The 19810-nt window shown below is 41.9% G+C and overlaps 1 protein-coding gene across 1 annotated transcript in view; it reads right to left on the reverse strand.

Moving 5' to 3' along the window:
* Nucleotides 1–19594, reverse strand: part of IREB2 (iron responsive element binding protein 2) — a 34794-nt gene extending 15200 nt beyond the window's left edge. The window contains exons 1-9 of the mRNA XM_019533376.1: nucleotides 19490–19594; nucleotides 18174–18263; nucleotides 14785–14950; nucleotides 12517–12654; nucleotides 10256–10477; nucleotides 7685–7754; nucleotides 4917–5100; nucleotides 3899–4038; nucleotides 1559–1730 (exon numbers count right to left, since the gene is read on the reverse strand). Coding sequence (XP_019388921.1) covers nucleotides 1559–1730; nucleotides 3899–4038; nucleotides 4917–5100; nucleotides 7685–7754; nucleotides 10256–10477; nucleotides 12517–12654; nucleotides 14785–14950; nucleotides 18174–18263; nucleotides 19490–19508 — 1201 coding nt within the window. The 5' untranslated portion in view covers nucleotides 19509–19594. The remainder of the gene's footprint in view (nucleotides 1–1558; nucleotides 1731–3898; nucleotides 4039–4916; nucleotides 5101–7684; nucleotides 7755–10255; nucleotides 10478–12516; nucleotides 12655–14784; nucleotides 14951–18173; nucleotides 18264–19489) is intronic.
* Between the last annotated feature and the right edge of the window lie 216 nt (nucleotides 19595–19810).

Consider the following 19810-nt stretch of genomic DNA (forward strand, 5'->3'; position numbering starts at 1 on the left):
GAGTCTGGCTCCAGCTCCCTGCTGCAGCAGGCAGGGGTTTGGCCAAATTGTCAAAGCTCTCCAAACCAATCTTTTCCAAATTAATTTGGAGAGCTTTGAATCAACTCGGACCTTTTAATTGGTCCCCTGATTCCATTCGGATTTGGAGATTCAGCCACTGATTTGGGCCGAATCTCCTCCAAATCAAATCAGCACTCAAAGCTTCACACAGCCATACTGCAAGTTTTTCCAAGAAGCCAAAGTTTGTTCATGTCATTTTAAATACAGCTTAAAAACAGTTTTAGCATGTATTTAACAGTGCTTGCTTAGTCAGCCAGGATAAAGCAAAAGCAATTGTCTAATACTTTCCCTAATACTGCCTAGATAAAATGAGTTCTGCCCTGCCTATAATGACCAGAAAAAAATAACAGTGTACCCTTATGCCAGAAATGACTTCTAAATACATATTGCTTAAAAGCAGTCTGAAACTAAGTGGTAAAACACAAGTATAAAAGGACTCCAGTAAACATTAAGGGCTCTAGGAAGGAAATGTGAGAAAGCTGGGAGACAAAAGCAGTTTATTTTGCCCAGTAATAATACCAGAATCTCTCATTCACTGGCAAGAGAAATAAAAGTTTTCCAGTCTATTACTTATTTCTTTCAGGACTAACTTGAGGGAAAAAGAAATTATCTGCCATGACAATAACTCTGAATGTCATGGCAGATCTTATCAAAGATGAGATGACCCTGAGTAATGATGACAATGATCATACCCAATCAGTAAGTGCACAATATAACCAGGTTAGTGCAAGTTTCTGAAATATGTCAGGAATCCAGGTTGTAACCATATTGGTCTAGAGGAAAAGGCAATCAGGACATAGTAGAGATGATATCTTTTATTAGACCAACAAGATTTTTGCAAAAAAATTTTCTTTAATTGCAAGCTTTTGGGCACAAACGCCCTTCATCAGGCATGATGAAGCTATGAACTGACTGCACATCTAATAACTTCTCTGTGAAATCCTATGAAACATGAACATTCATTTCTACCCAAGAGAACTTTTGCAATCTTTTCTCCAATGCCTGATGAAGGGTGCGTGCCCCTGAAAGCTTGCAATTAAAGAACATTTTTTGCAAAAATCTTGTTGGTCTAATAAAAGATATCATCTCTACTATGAGTCCTGATTGCCTAAGTATGCCAGCCATCTAGTTTCCCGAAATTATTGATTTAAAAAAAATATTTCCTAGCTTAACAGAAAAACTGTAATTACTGAAACAAATAGGACTAAGCAGTTCTGAGGACCAAATGCCATGTATCTTAAGAGTGGAAGATACTCATTATGTGAAGAATAGTTGTTGAATTTTTGAGTTCACAGACTGTAAGATTAGAGCATACTACATAATTACAGCATTCTGGAATACCACCGAATTCCAGAATTAATATATTAAACTCTTTCCACCAAGTTATAATCCAGCAAAAAAATGCTGCCTAAGTATAAAGCACAATGCAGGTTTAGATAAAGGTCGTGGCCATGTAAATATAAAATGCCAATATGCTGAATTGGTGCCTTTTCCTTACCTGTATGCCTTAAGTGCTTTAGTGTCACATTATCAACAGGGAAAAAGCTCAGAATAGCACCATACTCTGGACACATATTTGCTATTGTAGTTCGGTCGGCTATAGACAGCTGGGAAACTCCAGTTCCAAAAAACTCAACAAATTTTCCAGCTATCCCTGCTTGCCTGAGTTGCTGTTTGAAAGAAAACACAATAACAATCTGAGATACAAGGAGACAATGGCAGACGAACATTAAGTGTAACACTTCAAAATTAAGAACAGTTACAAACTTTTTTATAAAGCCAAATAGAGCAGAAAACCTCACTGACTTAAATCACATTGATAAAAATGTCTTAAAATCTTCACACCTCAACAACCCCCTCTCATTCTACTGCTCAGTTCTGCAGAATCAGTTCAGAAGTGTTTCTTAAAAATTATATTTGAAAAACTCAGGAAAGAATAAGTAATATGAATTGTAATTCAACAGCAAAAGCATGAGCAATTTGGAGAACTGTAATGTTGCAATCTGTACTGTAACATGGGAAAAGTCTAATTAGAATTCTATTCCCAGTCTCATGTTCCCCAGGCTGTTCCTCCTTCCCCTCTTCCTCCTCCCAAATGTGAATACAGTGAAATTTTAGAATGAGATGACCATGAAAATAATGGCATAACTGTTTTTAGAGAAGAGGTAAAGAAAAAGTATGGCAATTGCTTAGAATGAGCTATTTACTGCACAAATTTTTAAAGTAAAACATTCACCTGGAAAAAAGAAATAGTTAAGCAGTAACAGTAGTACAGGGGTGGGCAAAATGCAGCCTGGGGGCCATATTCTATCTGGCCAGTGGGGCCCCTAAAAAATTTAGAAAATGAATGTTAACCTGCCCTTGGCTGCCTGTCAGGCGGTCCTCAGTGGCCCGCCAAAACTCAGTAAGCAGCCCTCTGCCCAAAATAATTGCCCACCCCTGAAGTAGTGACTGACATGAGACTTACTCTTTTATCCAAAATGATCCCCTCAATCAGATGAATATTCACTGTACCAAAATTCATCTCGCTGACAATTCACCTGTGACTACAAAACCCAGGAGTGCAGCTTGAGAGGCCCTCATCCTCCTCTCATTACACCAGCATAATTCTGACTTCAGTAAATTACCCCCAATTTCCTCCAGTATAAACAACAGAAGAATCAAGCCCAGAATTATGCAGGAATATTTTAGAGTCCAGGTGATAAATGGGTTTTGAATGAATGAACTTCCATAAATGGTAGAGCACTATAATAAGCTATACAGACCAGGGTGCCACACCTTTTTGCCCTGAGAGCCAAAGGAGTGGTGTCCAACCCAGAATGCATTGGGGGAGGGAGGAGGGAGTCAGGCCCAGCCCCAACCCAGCCACTTGGAGCTTGAGAATTTAGCTGCTGGAGAGGAATGGCAGTATGAACTGTCTTTGCTCCCCTAGTACCAAATTTCCTGACCTATGAGCCCCCATGGGTCAAATGCCATGGCTCCATGGGCAGGATGTGGCCCACGGGCCATGCATTAAGCACCCCAGCAATAAAACTTCAATTCACAGAAAGGATAATTTGCTGTTATGGTTTGCCAACACTGTTCCAATTTCCTGGCAGTGGCCTCTCCCTTAATCTCACCCCTCAACGATGTAATCCTGATAACTGGTTACTATTGGATACTTCACCATTATTTGCAGCCTCTTAGAGCAGCCAATTAAGCCAAGTTTGCTTATTTGAAAAAGTATTATAAATACATAGTTACATATGTAAAGCCTGTATGTGGCTAAAAGGAAAGTGAAAAGTAGGTAGTTTTGTATTTAGGAATCGTTATCTATAACAGGGGTTTTCAACCTTTTTTAAGGAGTATACCCCTCCTGGGCACACTTCTGGTGGAGCAGGGGGAGGGAAAGGTAGCAGCAACCGGGCACAGAGGGCAGGGGGGGGAGATAGCAATGGCTGGACATGGAGCAGGGGGCTTGCACATGGCAGTGTGGGGTGGTGGATGGTGACAGCCCCGTCCCTCCCAACATCCAAGCTTCCCCCTCCCCACATGTGCAGCCGGTGCCTCTGCGGCCCACAGAAGGGAGCTGCTGCCCCGCCCTTCCTCTCCCCCTGCCTTGTTTCTGCCTTGCAGCAGCACAGGGTAGTGGAAGGTGGTGCTCTGTCCCCACATACTCCCACATACCCCCTAGCTGCTTTCCAAGTACCCCCAGTTGACAATCCCCGATCTACAGCTGTGCCTGAAAGAGACATGTTTAATGATGTACCTATGTTGAGCCTGTCAGCATTTGTTTCACTGCCCCAGTAATTATTCATTAACCAAATCTGCTTGGTATGAAAACAGAATGATTTGTTACCTTTGTAATGCTTAGGACCACATCAATGGATGTAGCAAGTGGGCTGGCAGAGCCTGTCAGCTCACACCCAACCACCTCAGGCAAAGTGAGAGTAACTGGCATTCCCAGCATAACTGCTTCTGTTTCAATACCACCAACACCTAGGGGGAGAAATTAAGTTATTTTTATCATGCTAATTAACTAACATTTTAAAGCAAATATTAGAGTCTAATCAAATGCCTCCTGTTGTAGGCTATAATAATCTGCACTCCAATAGAGAATACATGCATCTTATATTTATTAAAAAAAGAAGTAAAGAAAAGATGATAAAGGAGATGGGCCTTTAAAAAAAACAACAACGAAACAAACAAAACACACACACATGCACACAGAAACACAACCACTCAAACTATCACATTTTAATCTGACTGGGCTAGTGTCTCAAACCCAGGTCTGATCTTAAAGGATAAACGTATATATACCTGAATTTCACACTGCACATCAATTTAAAAGAAACAGTATTTATCAGAATGCTGTATTTTTTCCTTACATTTCTCAAAATGTAATAGACCATTTATTCCTGGTGAAGTGTTAGCCTGAAGTTTCCTTTGTCTAAAGAATAAGCATATCACCTACAACAGTCATGGAAGCTTCTTCACATTATGCCAATATGCAACTGACCACAGTAACACAAACCCTTTTTTTTGGGTCTAATGATGCCATAAGAGAACATATCTATATGTCACGTAAGTATTTATATCATCATAATGTTGGAACTCAAACTGATCATGCCTTACAAAATCTTTCTAGCTAATTTTAGGAGACTTGGAAATAGATAACTAATAGTATCTGAGATCATTATTTGTATGTCACTTCATTCTCCCTTTAGACGCATTTCCCCCTAAACAATTTCAGGATCCAAAATGCTGTCAAATTTGAGACGGCATAATATCCTATATAAAAATATATTCAGTAGTAAAAAATTTCCTTTCACATAGTAAGAATATAGTAAATGAAATTAATATCCAGTATAACTTACCCCATCCCAAGATCCCCAAGCCATTTACCATAGTTGTGTGAGAATCTGTGCCAACTACACTGTCTGGATATAGGAAGTCTTTACATTGAACAACAATTTTTGACAAATATTCCAAGTTCACTTGATGTGCCATTCCAGTTCCAGGTGGAATTACAGAAACGTTCCTAAAAACCTTTGAACTCCACTAGAATTATTCAATAGAAAAAAAAAAAAAATCAGTACACTACAAATCAAATTCTTCCATAGAGGTATATTAAATTCTGTTTAGCAAAATAATTAAGTTATGTAATTATGTGACTTAATTATTTTGCTAAACAGAATTTAAAGAACAAAGTAGTAGTTATACTTGGTTTTTTAAATTAAAAAAGAATTGAAACATATTTAAAAGTTGAAATGCCAAACAGTGACATTGTAAAAAGCTATGTATCTACTTTCTTGTGTGCCTGCAGTCACACCTGCTGCCATTACTAGCTGTGGTTTCATGATTACTACCAAGCAAAAGAACCAACAACATGAAGCATGGCTGTAATAAACTGTTTACTAAAATCTAGTTAAAGGCATAATCAATAATATAAGCAAATATATTGAAAGCACAAGTGTTAGTGAACAGAAGATCATGAGAATGGAAAAACTGAGCTGAGGGTGGAATTTGCCCAGCAAAGCCTTCAAGTATTGAATATGTTTTATGAGAGGGTGAAAATGCAATTCAGTTCTCACATTCCTGGCTGTAGGAGTTAGAAGTAAACCATTCCCAAAATGAGAATGTTAAGTAAGAAAATTATTGACAAAGGCCTATAATGCAACTTAAAGTATATACAGAACAGGGGTGGGCAAAATATGACCTGCAGGCTGAATCCAGCCCACCAACCGATTGCATCTGGCCTGTGGGCTGGTGGCAGCCAAGTCATAGGATTCAGCCCCCACGGAGCTGGCGGTTCCGGCTGCTACATCATGGCAGGCGGACGGGTATATCCCAGTCCCATCCGCAGCTTACACCCCCATGTGCCAGAAGCAGTGCCAGGTGCACATGGGCATCAGCTGCAGATATGGCCTGCTGGTAACCACCAGGGATTGGGGTAACTGCAGCTGATATGCTGATGCACTGTCACCTTCAGACCTGAAAGGACTCCCCAATCCCCAGGGGGGAGATGCTGCCTGTATCCACAGCTGATACCAAAGCACACTCAGCACTGCAGCTTGCACATGAGTCAGGAGCTGGTGTAAGCTGAAAGGCCATGCTACAGGTGCAGGATGGCTGTGGGGCAAAGAGGAGTGGAGGAAGGCAAGACGAAAGGAGAAGACAGAGATGTGGCCTGCCCATGATGAGCAGCCCAGCACCAGCTGCAACACCAGGCAAAAGCAGCTCACCACTTCTGGGGCTGCAGCTGCCCAAAGCCTGCACCAGGACTGCCCTACAGCTCCTCCCTGCTGCTGCCCCCCTACATCACCTCCACGCTGTCCTGGAGTGGTGGCAGCAGCAGCAGGGAGGAACCACAGGTCAGCCCAGGCATGGGCTCTGGACAGCAGCAGCCAGAAAGGCCACAAAAATAGTGAGTACACACGCTGCCAGGTCCTGCTTTTACCGGGCACCCAGCACTGGCCATTGCTGTTCATCATAGGCAGGGCCACCTGTTTCCCCCTGGGAATTGGGACACCTGCCCAAGCCCCTCCTTAAGGTAGAAGGGCAGGTCCAAGGCTGAACCTGCTGCCCACAGCCCCATCCCACACAGAGAGGTTAAGTAAGCTGTTGTGGGGGGAAGGGGTGAGTGCCACCCTGGCCCATGACAGCTCCCCAAAACTGTGGCCCACAAACCCAAATAATTGCCCACCCCCGATACAGAATGACCTTTCAGGGTGTAACTGCCCTTTACCCACTTCTTTAATTTATTAAATATTAACAATGTATTACTTCTTTAAAACAGTATTACAGAAAAAACATCCCTAGCTTATCACTAAAATACAGATTTAAGGATCCTCCTTGGCAATTAAATTATCAGCACATTATGTAGCCTTATTGGGATCAGAGTCCAGGTCCCATGTCCATAGGCTAGCAGCAAGCAGAACAAAGATAATAGCTTGCCACAGGTAGAAAACAAAAAGTAACCTGCCTCAATGAAACGACCCTCATGTGAAAACAGCACCCATCTCTTCTGATCAAATAAAAGCAGACCCACTGACTTCAGTGAGACCACTTACATAGATTAGACAAGGGGCCTAATCTTAAGTCCCCGAGTCAAAGAGCAAAAGATTGGGACTGTAGCTGTAATGCAAAAGTAATTTTAGCTTTCTAAATATAGCCTATACACATTACATTTTCTTTAACTCAGTTCAAGAGTACTGACTGTTAATTCAACAAATGAGTATCAACTGTTTGGAAGCACAATCTACCTACAAGATAATCCCATGACTTTAGACTAAAACATTTCTGAGGTGGTTAAGCAGTCAGCCCATATAGATAGGTAGCACATAACCTAGGAATGATACTGCAAGCTGTTCAATTTATTCAAAGCATTTTCATTTACAACAGAATTCACAAAGCTTTGCATTTGTATTTTCCCCAAAATGTGCATGTTCATATTATTTAAAAAACACAATGCACAAGCAGCTGTTCTAAAATATGCTAAAAACCTGACTTTTGAAAACATGAAATTTCAAAAGGTCTCACACTAAATCTTCCCTACCATCTTGGACTGCCAAAAGTCACTTGAAAGATAAAACATCAAGGCAAACTTAAAAAGTACACAAAGCCTGTACAAAAAGTTACATACCTTAAAAAACTGAAGCCTCTCTCTATTCCTACCAAATTCCATCTCCTGGTTTTTTAACACTGTTTCAGGCCTACAATGAAATTAAAATCAATTGATTAGCATCAGAATCTTGTCTTGGATTATAAACAATGAAATTTGCTTTTTGCTTGAATAAATGGTCATTCACTGGTACAAATGAAAAATTAATCTGAAACATTTTACTGGAATGCCCAGAAGAATTTCTTCCTAACAAGAAAGTCAGGAATGAGGAAAATGTTCCCTGAAAAACAGTGGAGCAAGGGGCTGGTCTTCTCATCAAGCACAGCAAAATTGAGATGGCTCTTCAGCTCTGATGTGCCTGAAGCAAGTAAGCTCAAAAAACTCATTAGAAAAAACACTTTTCTCAGCATGCAAGGAACAAATTACTACAGTCATTTACGGAAGGTATTTGTCCTGATATTTTTAAAGGTTGCTTAGCTCAACCAGTTAAATGTTGGGAAAAAACAGCGTTTGATTCATGTCACAGAGGTCAAAAGAGATATATTTATCTTCATCTCTAGTTCTAACTAGAAACCCAACAAAATACCGGCAAACTTACTTGTAGAACCTCCAGAATTTGTATTTATTGATTCACAGATGCTTTTACTATACATAATCAGGCTCTGAATACAACAATAGTTGATTAATTTTCATGCATGTTTAGAATGAAAGCCATCTTTTTAATAAACCAGAGTGAAATGCACTGGACTGTGAGATTTTCAAACTACTTTTGGCTTCTCTGAAACTGAGTTTTTGTAACAAAGACAGAGGAAAAAAAAAAGCCCATGGGTCTCCAGTTGACCTACTACAGAATCTTTCCCCTTTTCTTTCCAGCAGTGTAGGAAGGCTATATTGGTATACTGTCTTGGAAAGCCCTAAGGGATAGTCATCATCACTCAAGCTGCAGCTTAAAGAATGCCACTGCTGAGAAAAAAGACATACAGATGCTAGCAAATCCATGCTGCTGGAAATAACATTTAAACTTTTCTCATCACATTACTTGTGCTTGCTTCAGGCACATGTAGAAAGGGATGGTTTACAACATCTCTATAAAATTAGCAATACAATCAAATACACTGTATTGCTGCAGGTCTCTCTTTGATGCCACTTAAAAATCCTAGAAATGTCATCCAACTGAAGACAAGGACATGGTCAATCTATCAGAGAAAATAGGTGACAGCTGAAAGATGAGGGTAATTATATACAATTGTCATAGATGAAGTGGTGCAAAAGGACCTATAAATAATACTGAATCTTGGGAAAAGGTGAGCAAATGACGCCTCTGGGGACTGTCACATAAGGCCACGATTTAATGCTGAATTTCCATGCAATGACAGATGGACTAAAAGTCTGCATCCAGATAAGCACCGTCCTGTGATATGTAGCACAGACCTGTCTGCGGTGTTACACACTGCACATTCAGGTGTTCTCTGTGCCGCAAGGTAGCAAGATGGGGAATCCAGGAAAAAAAAATGTAGGGCAGTGCACAGTAGCACTGTGGGCTGCCCAAACCCAGAGCCTGGGCAGCTGAAGCAATGCTCCAGCTGCCAGCCAGGCTATGAGCAGCAAGATCACCATGGTTCTACCTCTGCAAGACCCCCAGGCAAGGCTGTGAGGGCCAGCACAGTTGTTGGCCCCAGCCTTCCCTACCCTACCTGGGATAACCTGCCACACACCAGAGGGTGAATGGCACAGGCACTGCCCAGAGACAAGTAGCATCAGTACAAGGTGCACCACTGCTTCTTGTCCCTGGGGAAACAAACATCTATGCTTGTGTGGATGCAGCCAAAGAGTTTTTAGTGGCCTGGGGGCCAATACAGAGGCCACGTTCTTAGCTGGATTAGGGAAGTCCAGAGGAAAGGAGTGTTGATGGAATCCTTAAAATCTTCTGCAAGACAGTCGAATGAGAACCAAAAAGAAACCAGTGTAAAATCTGTAAGTGTTTCAACGGTGCTTCAACTTAAGATTTACTAATCTGCAGAGTAACATCTCTGTACTACCACTGTCCTCACAAGAAAATAAGACAAGTCTCTAACACAGATTTAAACTGACAATCACAGACAAGATGAATAACTCTTTCATCTAAGTTGCTCTACATCTTGGCAGAATGATCCATTTTAGGCTTACTTTAGTTTCTGCCATGTTAGACATCTTTCTAAAAGTTCAGTGTTTGGTTGGTGTGGGAAAAGCAGCTTTGTGTTAAATGTACCTCTGCATCATCTTCATGAGCTGCCATGAGCATTCCAAATGACAAGGACCTGTAGCATTTAAGATGCACTGTTTTCAGAGGACTGGCAGCTTATATGTGTGGGGTAACTTTTGATATAGGTGTTTTGGAGTGACACAAGTGAAGTGACACTTTTGGAGTGGCACAACTGTTTTGCTCAACTTTAAGCTAAAAAATTCCCTTCCCACCCAGCTCCCCAGACAGTGAAAATTAAAAATCTTGGGACATATTATCCACTAAAGGGATGTATTCTATTCAGTAAACGCATCAACTCCATCTTTTACTGTAGGGAGTTACCAATAAAAGTAAAGCAAAGCATTTCATACTCAGGCACTGGTTGAAGATGAAAAGGACAGAGGATCGGCGTGTTCTCAATCTGTGCAGAAAATTGTCCTGAGTTACGACTCGATTCTCCAGCACTACACGGCCCTTTGCAGCCAGTCTGGCCTCTGCAGGGTAGCTTCCGAGGCTGCACTTTCAGTGGCGAAAGTTTTGCCAATGGTTTCTGTAAGTCACCTCCTCCAGGATTTGGAGCATTCTGTATTGCACTGTCATTGTAAACAGAAAATAAGGTAGAACAAAAAACTATTTTTCTGTTGCAAAACACCTCAAATTATTAATATGCCTAAAGGTAAAACTGTATTTTAATAACTACCCTGATGCAAAATAAAGTTGCACTGAATAGATTTATCACCAGCTGTACTCCCTGGTTTGCTAACAAAAGAAGAAGAGATTTTAATGACTGTGTCAGGATTTTTAAAAAGCCTGTATTCCCAGATTCATAAACAATCCACTGCCTTTGTTTGTACCAATAGAAAATGAATTTACTGACAGGGCACAGTAAAGGCCCATCAGGTTACACAAGGTTTGAAGTAAAAAAGAAGGGTTTCACCTGAGTAATGGGTTAGTGACTACGTCTATGGCAGCATCGTGACATTACTAAATGCAAAGTGAATTGTTTACTGCTGAAGCCCACCCAAAGAAACTACCACACTTTGTACTTGTGCTTTCTGAAATTAGAGCTCAAGGACTAAAGTAATAAACATTTATAACTACAGATATAAAAGGTACTTTTGAACCAAGGGGCAAAAAACAGAACAAAACAAAAAACACATTAATTAAACACTATTTTGAAGAACACCTATGTACATTACCTACATTTATACTATATGTTCAATCTTTACATGAACCCATTGAAAAAAATGCATTGTGAAAGGGTTTGATTTTTTTAATCTCTAATGGTTAAAAGTCAATAATTTGCCACTTTGGTAAATAAGGTCATCAATGTTTTAGCTGCCCTAGTAATAACAAGAATGCCTTACAGCTATGCAGCGTCAATACACTCACTGTATTGCCTCACATTGCTTCTTGCCTAAGTATAAACTCAGTCTGTGGTGCTCACGCCAGTGGGAAATGGAAGCCTGAACTGAAATCTCCAGAAAGTGTGTAGGAAAGGGCCCCATATCTCTCTCTAGCAGATACTGACAGATTCCTACAAGTTTCCCAATACTAAAAACTAGAAGACCTAGATTTATCATTAGAAATCAGCATACATTTAAGGCTTCTTGCCAACATCTGACCATTTTGAAAATTTCACATTAGACTTAGTGTAATTTGGTCTTCTTCTTCCAAATATGTGGAAAGAAAAACCAAAAGCAGCAGACTTGCATAGAAGCTGCACTACAAAAATAATTCTAATTTCACAGCTATGTAATTCTTGTTCAGAAGAATGAAAAACAAACATAAAAAGGAAGTGATATTTGTACTTAAAAATCCAAATAAATACAAAACAGACAAAAGCCCTGTTTTATCACAATGTTTCTGACCTTTTCCATTGCCTAATAGGTGTACATTATCTAAAGTGCATCATCTACTGCAACAGGGGTGCTGTGGGGTGCCACACAGTTTTAGCACTGTTAGGTATGAAAACATGATTCACAAAATATATCCAGAGATTTCAGATAAGAATTTAGTGTTAAAACTATTTTGACCTGCTGAGATATTTTTAAGTTATTTGTAACAGAAAAATTGGTTTATTTTTTATCCAGTCAAGAAATGAGTGTAAATTAAGAGCTGGGTTGTTCCAAAGGGTGCTTTGAGTACAATGATGAGTGCTTGGGGTCTAAAGTGTGTCAAGAACCACTGATCTACCAGAACGTAAGAAAAATTCAGCTACTCCAGACCCCCATGGTTCAGGGCCTGTGCTGTCACAGCCTGTTCCTCCCTAGCTCACCTGAGACTTGACTTGAGAATGTCACTTATATGATGAAGCAGCTCTTCCATTTGTGCATGCCTGCAAACTGTGTTCCCCATCTTGACAAGCTAGTCCACTGAGTCCAATTGAAATTGGATGTCAGACAGCAGTATTATCATGCATCTAGAATTGCTTTCATATGGGGATATCTAACAGTACAGATCTCTTTCTTGCATAAACATTTATCATCATTTATTTAAGAATTAATACATAAGATTTCCATAATTGTTACAGACTATATTTCTTCTACCAACATAGCAGAAAATAAATGTGAGATTAAAAACCCTGACCATCACTTGAAAATTAGAGTGAATTGGATATTAATTTTAATACCATTTACTGAAGTCAATCTGCAAAGAATGGTCAACAGTAAGATCAGTTGGGCATGCAGGACAGACTTTCATAGGATCTCCTCCAAGAATTTTCACTGCTTCCCTCATGGCAGCAAAATCCACCATTGCAGGAATTCCACTAACAAGGAAGAAACAGAAAAAAAACCCAACACTTAAGCTGCATTATGTAGCAATAACTCACTAAAACCAAACTATTTAAATAAGCTTGTTTCCAATTCATCCTACACAGGTGCATATTCTCTCATAACTACAGAATATGTAACTTTTTCACTCTGTATAATACATTTTAAAGAACATTATTTTTAGTTGGATTTGTTAAAATTCTAATATAATAAAGGGCTTAGTCCATCTGTTTGTCTGTCCATAATGCTCTTGGAGCACTCTGGTTACTGAAACAACCAATCAGATTACTCCATGAGCGTTATGGACAGGATGCAGCAGCAGCAGAGCACCACCATGATAGCAGAGACAGAGGGGGCAGAGCAGGGAAGGCCAAAGCCCGCTCTGGGAACAGCGGATGCCAGATAACAAAATATACCCGTTACTTGAGGCAGCCCTGGCTACTGCTTCATAGGCTGCGACTGGGGCATCCCTCCACACCTCCTGCAGCATCACCGCCCCTCCTGCGGGGCCTGCAGGACAGGGAGGCAGGTTCCACACAGCCCTGCACAGCCTGTTATGCCCCCGGGCCATGGGGGCTCAGCAATGCAGACTGCTTTGCCCCAAGCCATGGGGGCAAGGAGAAACCAGAAGTGCCACGGTGGGCACTTTCCATTTCACTTTATCTTACAAATCGGCATGCCAGTTAGTGGAGCATGTCAACTTGTAAGATGCCGGATAACAGAACTTTTACTGTACATGCAATAAAAATTATTGATTTCCATTTTGGGTGCACCAATAAAGATTTTCTTGCCCCATACCAATAGCCAATTATTAACCATGCATATTGGCCAACACCAATCAGATAGGCAATTTACCAGAATGCAGTCTGGCAGCTTAGAGAGCAGCATCCTGTCAGGAAGTCGGGGGTGGGGGGTGCGGAGAGAAGGGCAGTGGGGTGTGCACCCATGGTGAGGAAGAGAGTGGGCCTGGGGAAGGTGCTGCCCAGCCAGGGCAGTAAATAGGAACCCCAGGACCAGGAGCCGGATGGAGGCATGAGTGGCTCATCCAGGGGGCACAGCAATGGCTCCCTGCTGCTGCATACACCTTTAAGGGAGGCATGAGGGGCATGTGCCCCCCTGGATTTGTGTGCAGGGTGGTGGCAGGCTGCCTGCTGTAGGCTCAGGGCCAGAGCCTGCACCAGCCTCTTCCCAGTGGGGAGGCTGGGCCAGGGCTGGGAGTGGGGCAGGCACAGCTGCAAAGGCCAGGTGGTGGTGGTGCTAGGAGTAGGGGGCTACAGGGAATTCTGGGATGGCTATAGCCCCCCAAATTCCCCCCCACCAGTGCTGCCCCTGCTCAGGGCACTCCACTCTGCTGCCTTTCCCTCAGGAGCCCTGCACTGCAGGGTAGGCAGAAGATGCGCAGCCAGCCCAGGACTCCCAAGGGAAAGGCAGCAGAATAGAGTGCCCTGAGCAAAGGTGGTACTGGGGGAGTTTGGGGGGCTATAGACACCCCAAAATTCCCCATAGCCCCTGCTCCCAGTGCCTCCCACCCTGAGCATAGCCCCAGTCCAGGCCTGCCCCTCCCCTGCAAAAAGCTGGCACAGCCCCTGGCCCTGAAGTAGGTAGCCCACCTTCACCCTGTACATACCCCCATTCCTCTGCCAAGGGTGTGCACAACAGCGGGGAGCCACCCCACCCTACCTCCCCACCCCACACTGTATCCCCCTGGATGAGCCACCAGTGGTCACTCCCGCTCCCAGGGCTCTATTCACCATCCTAGCTGGGCAATGCCCTTTCCCTGCCCCACTCTTCACCTCCCCCCAATCACCGTAGGGGCCTTTACCTGCTCCCCCACACCTCTTCTCTCCCCAATGCCCCTCTTCCCTCTCTCCCTCCCTCCCCCCTACAGATTTACCAGAAGATCACTGCTCTCCAAGCCGCATTCCTGGCTACATGCATGCTGCATACGGCATTTATCAATGATACTACTGGCCAAAAAAAGCTGATTGCCGATAATGTTAATTTTCCTGTTACTGATGCCAGTCCAATAGTTGGCTACCATTTGTTTTCAAACCAGAGAAAAAAACTAGTACACTAAAATTCTGAAAATCATGTGTTAAATTGAATAAAGAAAACACATCACTTGCGTGAAATCTTGAAGGAGAACCCTGGCAGGACAGAAGGGCACTTCAACATTGTTCTGTTTTGTTTTCCAGTCTAGAATGTTCAGAACATCTTCTTTTTTAACAAAGAAGCCATCACAGTTACGGACAGCAGCTTCCAACAGTACCCGTACAGTGTAAGGCAGATTATCTAAGTCAAGACAAAGTAACTAAATTAATCAATGGAATATTTATATCAGATTATGGTTTAATTATTAATATCTTACTATACTAAAAGAGATTTGTAAATTGCAGCAGTGAAACTCACCAACTTCTTTAAAGCATAGGAATGAAATATAGTTTAACTAAACATTAAATTAACCAATATGCAGAGTAGTAAAGAAAGGAAGAAACAGAAAACAGAGCAGCAGATTAGACAGGGAGCACAGGACAGGGACCAGAAAGCAGAGTGGCTGATCAAGCAAGAGAATGGGATTATAGTGATACTCAGGGACTGCCACTAGTTTATAGTGCCAAAAAGGCTGACCCCTACTACCTTAAATGCACAACATCAATGAATAACAAGTCACTTCCTCCAGGCATGTGGCAGAGTTTTGTGAGAGCACCAAACAAGAGAGAAGAATGGGTTAATGAACCAGAGAAAGGACAGTACACTGCACAAACAGGATAAGATAAAGGCCTGTACGTGCTTGCAAGAGAAAGATGTATGGAATGTCAAGGCTGTTCCTAATCACAAAGCAAGAAGAGGAGAACAAGGAGACTTTTTTGCACTATTCAACTGTAGAAATCACATTTTACACTTAAAATTTGACCATTAAATTACAGTGGGATATCAGGTTAGATTTTAAATGCTAGAATACAGAACACTATGTGCAATCTTGCCTACGGTTATATTAAATGGTGACAGCAAGACAAGAAATAATTTCAAAGGAGAGCTTCAAAGCAGGAGAAACCTGGATGCTTAACTGAACAGTTTAATTTGATGTTACTTTGGATTAAGTTAAAGACTGGAGGAAGCTTTCAAATAAAGAAAAATATAGGGACTTGAACAAAAAAAGAGAAAGGTTGTCAATCACCATTAAGGGTTTTAAGGAGACCTTCTTGGGTACTCAATTAGAATGCGAGTCAGTTACTTCTTTTCCAAACATAATTCCATTTAGTGCAAGTCAGGGGGACAAAAGGCAGAATAAAAGCAATGGGAAAAAAGCATAAGGAGAGTGAGCTAGCTGCTCAAAGGGTTTCAAGTATAATTGTTTTTAGCTCCAGAGACCAATGCTGAAAATCTGAATGAAGGTTAACAGATGTATGTACAGTCCTAGCCTACTGCATAGAGTCTGCCACCTAAATTGTGACTGCAAAGTTTGCCTGCTTAATTTAGGTTAGATACATTTACAGTAATTGACTGGTATAGTTCCTTTTCCAATAATGCAAACAAAAATAAGCAGTATAGAAATCGGATTAAAAGTGAATTTGAATATGATGAGATATCAAACACACCACATTCAATATTCAGATTACCAGAACAAAACAGTTTAGTATCCCTAATGACTGTGTTCTCCCCTGGGGTTAAAACTATGAGTTCTCACTTGTGCTTCTAGCTGTATGTAGGGTAACCTAAGACTGACACAGACAGAACAAGACTTTTTAGCTTCAACCATATATATAGCTGCCATTTTCCCATAAACAAATACCTATGCTCTCAGTTTAAATATGCAGATGACCAGACTCCAAAAAGTTAGAGCAAAATATATCAATTCACTCTCGCATTAAAGATCACAACTATCAAACCATGCACAATCTGATACTTACACAAGCATATAACCAGTGATCAGGAAGACAGTAGGATAAAAAATCCACTGGCAACATCCAGGATGAATAAACTGGTTAGAAATCCAGTCTGTGATTAAGAAGCTAAGATTCCTACTAGTATCGTGTCCCGTAACCCTGCTTTGGAACACTTTAACACTCCTCTCTAAAGGGTTTGAAGCTATCCACATTTGCTAATAGAGAAAAAATTCCCCTTCACCACTAGGAGTATTTTCAATTGTTGGATCAATTCTACATCTCCTCAGTTTCAATTTTCAGTCCTTCTCTCTAAGTAGCTCTAGTGACTTTTGCAGTTGCTCATAGGTTTCCCAGGTGTACAGAGAAAGTGATATAATACTGCTTCTTTTCATTGCCATCATCTAGGTCCTAAAAACTGACTGTTTTTGTTACTTCACTCTGCCACTGATGCTTGGTAAAACTATGAATAAAGGCAGTGAAGAGGTCTCCCAGCAGTTTGTGCACAAGATGATATTTGTTGTTAAAAAAACTAGCTGTTTTTAAGTGTAGTCTTAAATGCTGCAAATTGATGAAATAGAACGTGTTTTCCAAGAAGGAAGTTATAAACAAATTTAAAGCAAACCAGAAGTAATTTATTAGTGAAAAAAAATACATGCATAAATTTAAAATAAAACATTATTTCCTATTTCACAGGGTGACATATTCAGTTATTCTATATTGTGTAATTGTTTTGTCTTATTTCCTAACTAGACTCATGACAAATCTCTAAGAGTCAGCATAAACATAATGCTACTTAATACAGTAATTTGTCTGCAGAGAGAAACATTCATCTACATCAAAAGGATTATTCACACAGTTTAACTCAACTGATCCCTCTGTAGCAGTTACATCAGAAGCTATGGCCTACCTACCACAGGTTAATCAGAGGGACAGTTATCTACCATGTGGAATTGCTGAAAAGAACAGAAACATGATCATGGGAAGCAGGGCAAGAGAGGTAAGAGTAATAGCAATGGTGGTATTAAACAGATTTGGCTTTAGAGAAGGTGACAACAACAAAACTAAGTGTAGTCACAGCTAATTAGATGATTTAGTTGAGACAGCTAAAGAAGCATCAACAGTATACCAACGAGGAACTCCATGAAAAAGCTTTCACTGGACCTGTTTGGCTCTACCTAGTTTCATGGACATCACGTTCTCCCAGAAATTATGACTGTTTAGAGTAAACAACATTTTACATCTGTTATATAACTGCTACAAGTACATGTCAGTCAAAACTTTTCTTCATATGACAAGTTAATAGAGCTTTCATTTTATTTGGTCAGAGAGTCACTGCTTAATTCTGTAACAGAAGTGCTGGTCATGCTGTACAGTAGAAATGACTGGATTTATCATGTGAAAGCTCAAAAACATCTTTGCCTTTCTATTAGCAGAAAATGCTTCTGTGAGGCATCTTTTCTTTAACTGACTGAAGCTAGTTTATTAATAAAACATAAAACAGCAGTAACCTTGCATCAAAACCGCTGAAAACAACATAGCCACTCCTGCATCAGACAGCATTTTACAGCAGTAAATGGGTGCAAGTTTATTCAATGAAAATCATATTATATATTAAAAATACTATTTACCATACTTGGTGCCTCCAAGTTTAGGGACATTGTAAAATTTCTTTTCTGGATTGTCATTTAAACTTTCAATTAAGTACTGGAACGGGCATTCTGAAAAACAATGCAAGCATTATGAAAGAGAGGAGAGATAATGTAGTGGCTCAGGCACTGACTTGGGATTCAGAAAACTTAAGTTTTAAATTTAACACTCTTCTATTCCGCCACAGACCCTCCCAGAAATAAATCACTTGTGGATGGATTTTTTACAGGATATTTTGGAACCTAGTGATGCAGACAGGCACTGAGTGAGATTCTGAGAGGTGCTCAGCAAGTTAGGCCCTTACAGGCATTTTAAAAAATATATCACAAAGAGTGTCTCCATTTCTTTAGGAACCTAGACATATTTATAATGTGGACCTTATACTTGGAGTCTCAGTTCCCCCACCTGTAAACAGGCTTATTAGCATTTTCTACTTCAGCAGAATTTAATATATTAAAGAATAAGTGTTGCTCAGGTACTATAGTAATAGGGGCACCAGCACCTAGCAAGCAAACACACACATCAATAAAGGCGTTACTTAAAAAGCAAAGATAACTACTATTTTACATATTTTAACTATTTTTTCTACAAAAAGAATGTGTCCACTCACATAAAAATTAAGGCAGATGGACAATATCAATAACGTTATAGAAATGCCTAAAGAGTCTGTATATTGCATATTGATGGAATGTAAATTTGGATTAACCCCCCCCCCAAAAAAAGATTCCCCCTCCCCACCCCATCCTTCAGTCATTTATGAGGAAATGAATGGGAAAGATGTGCAGGTGTGTAAGTACTTTGTGGGCTGCCCCACACCCCAGGCACGGCAGGGAGCCAGCACCCAGTGAAACCCCTGCAACCCCGGCGCAGTTATGCGGGGGTGGGGCAGTGCTGGGCCTTGGGCTTTCCAGAGGCCAAATCCCGTCTCGGCTGCATCTCACCACGGGCCAAGGCAGCTCAGGGAGGCCGCGGCCACAGCGCGAGACGGGCCTGGCCACGGGGAGAGGGCGCTTCCACCACTGGGGAGACTGCAGCGGACCCCGAGGCCGCCCCGCGACCAGCTCGGCATCCGCTCTAGCCCAGCACCCGGGAGGGGGCAGCAGGGAAGGGCCCCCCCACTGCTGCTCGGGGCGGCCGCACTGGAACAAAGCGCGTGGGCGGCGTCGGCGACAAAGGCCCGAGAGTGGGGGGGAGACCCGGGGACAGGACGGGCAGAGCCGGGAGCCCGGGCCGAGCCGAAGGGGTCGCAGCGGGCGGGACCTCAACACGGGGGCGGCCCGCTCTGCCCCGCGCTGACCTGGCTTGACAGGGTCCATCGCCGGTGACCATATTAACTCTGCGTGAGAAGGGGTAGATGGGAACGAGCCGCAGGGGACACCAGGACCAGCGGCAAACAGCGCGAGACTCGCAGCATTCCCCCCCCCCCGTCGGAACAACCCGCCCGCCGATTGGCTGTCACAGCTCGCGCGAGAGCTCAACTCCCGGCAATAAAGGAAACAGGGGAAGAATCTCGCGAGAGGCGCAGGGGTGGAACAAGGTGGTCGTCTGGTGCTCTCGCGATAGCTCGCAACCTGCTTGTGGGGGTGGGGTGCCCCTTAGCGGGGGCTGGGAACTGCCG

The sequence above is a fragment of the Crocodylus porosus genome, unplaced genomic scaffold, assembly GCF_001723895.1.
Source record: "Crocodylus porosus isolate Cpor-Errol unplaced genomic scaffold, CroPor_comp1, whole genome shotgun sequence".
Classification (NCBI taxonomy): Eukaryota; Metazoa; Chordata; order Crocodylia; family Crocodylidae; genus Crocodylus; species Crocodylus porosus.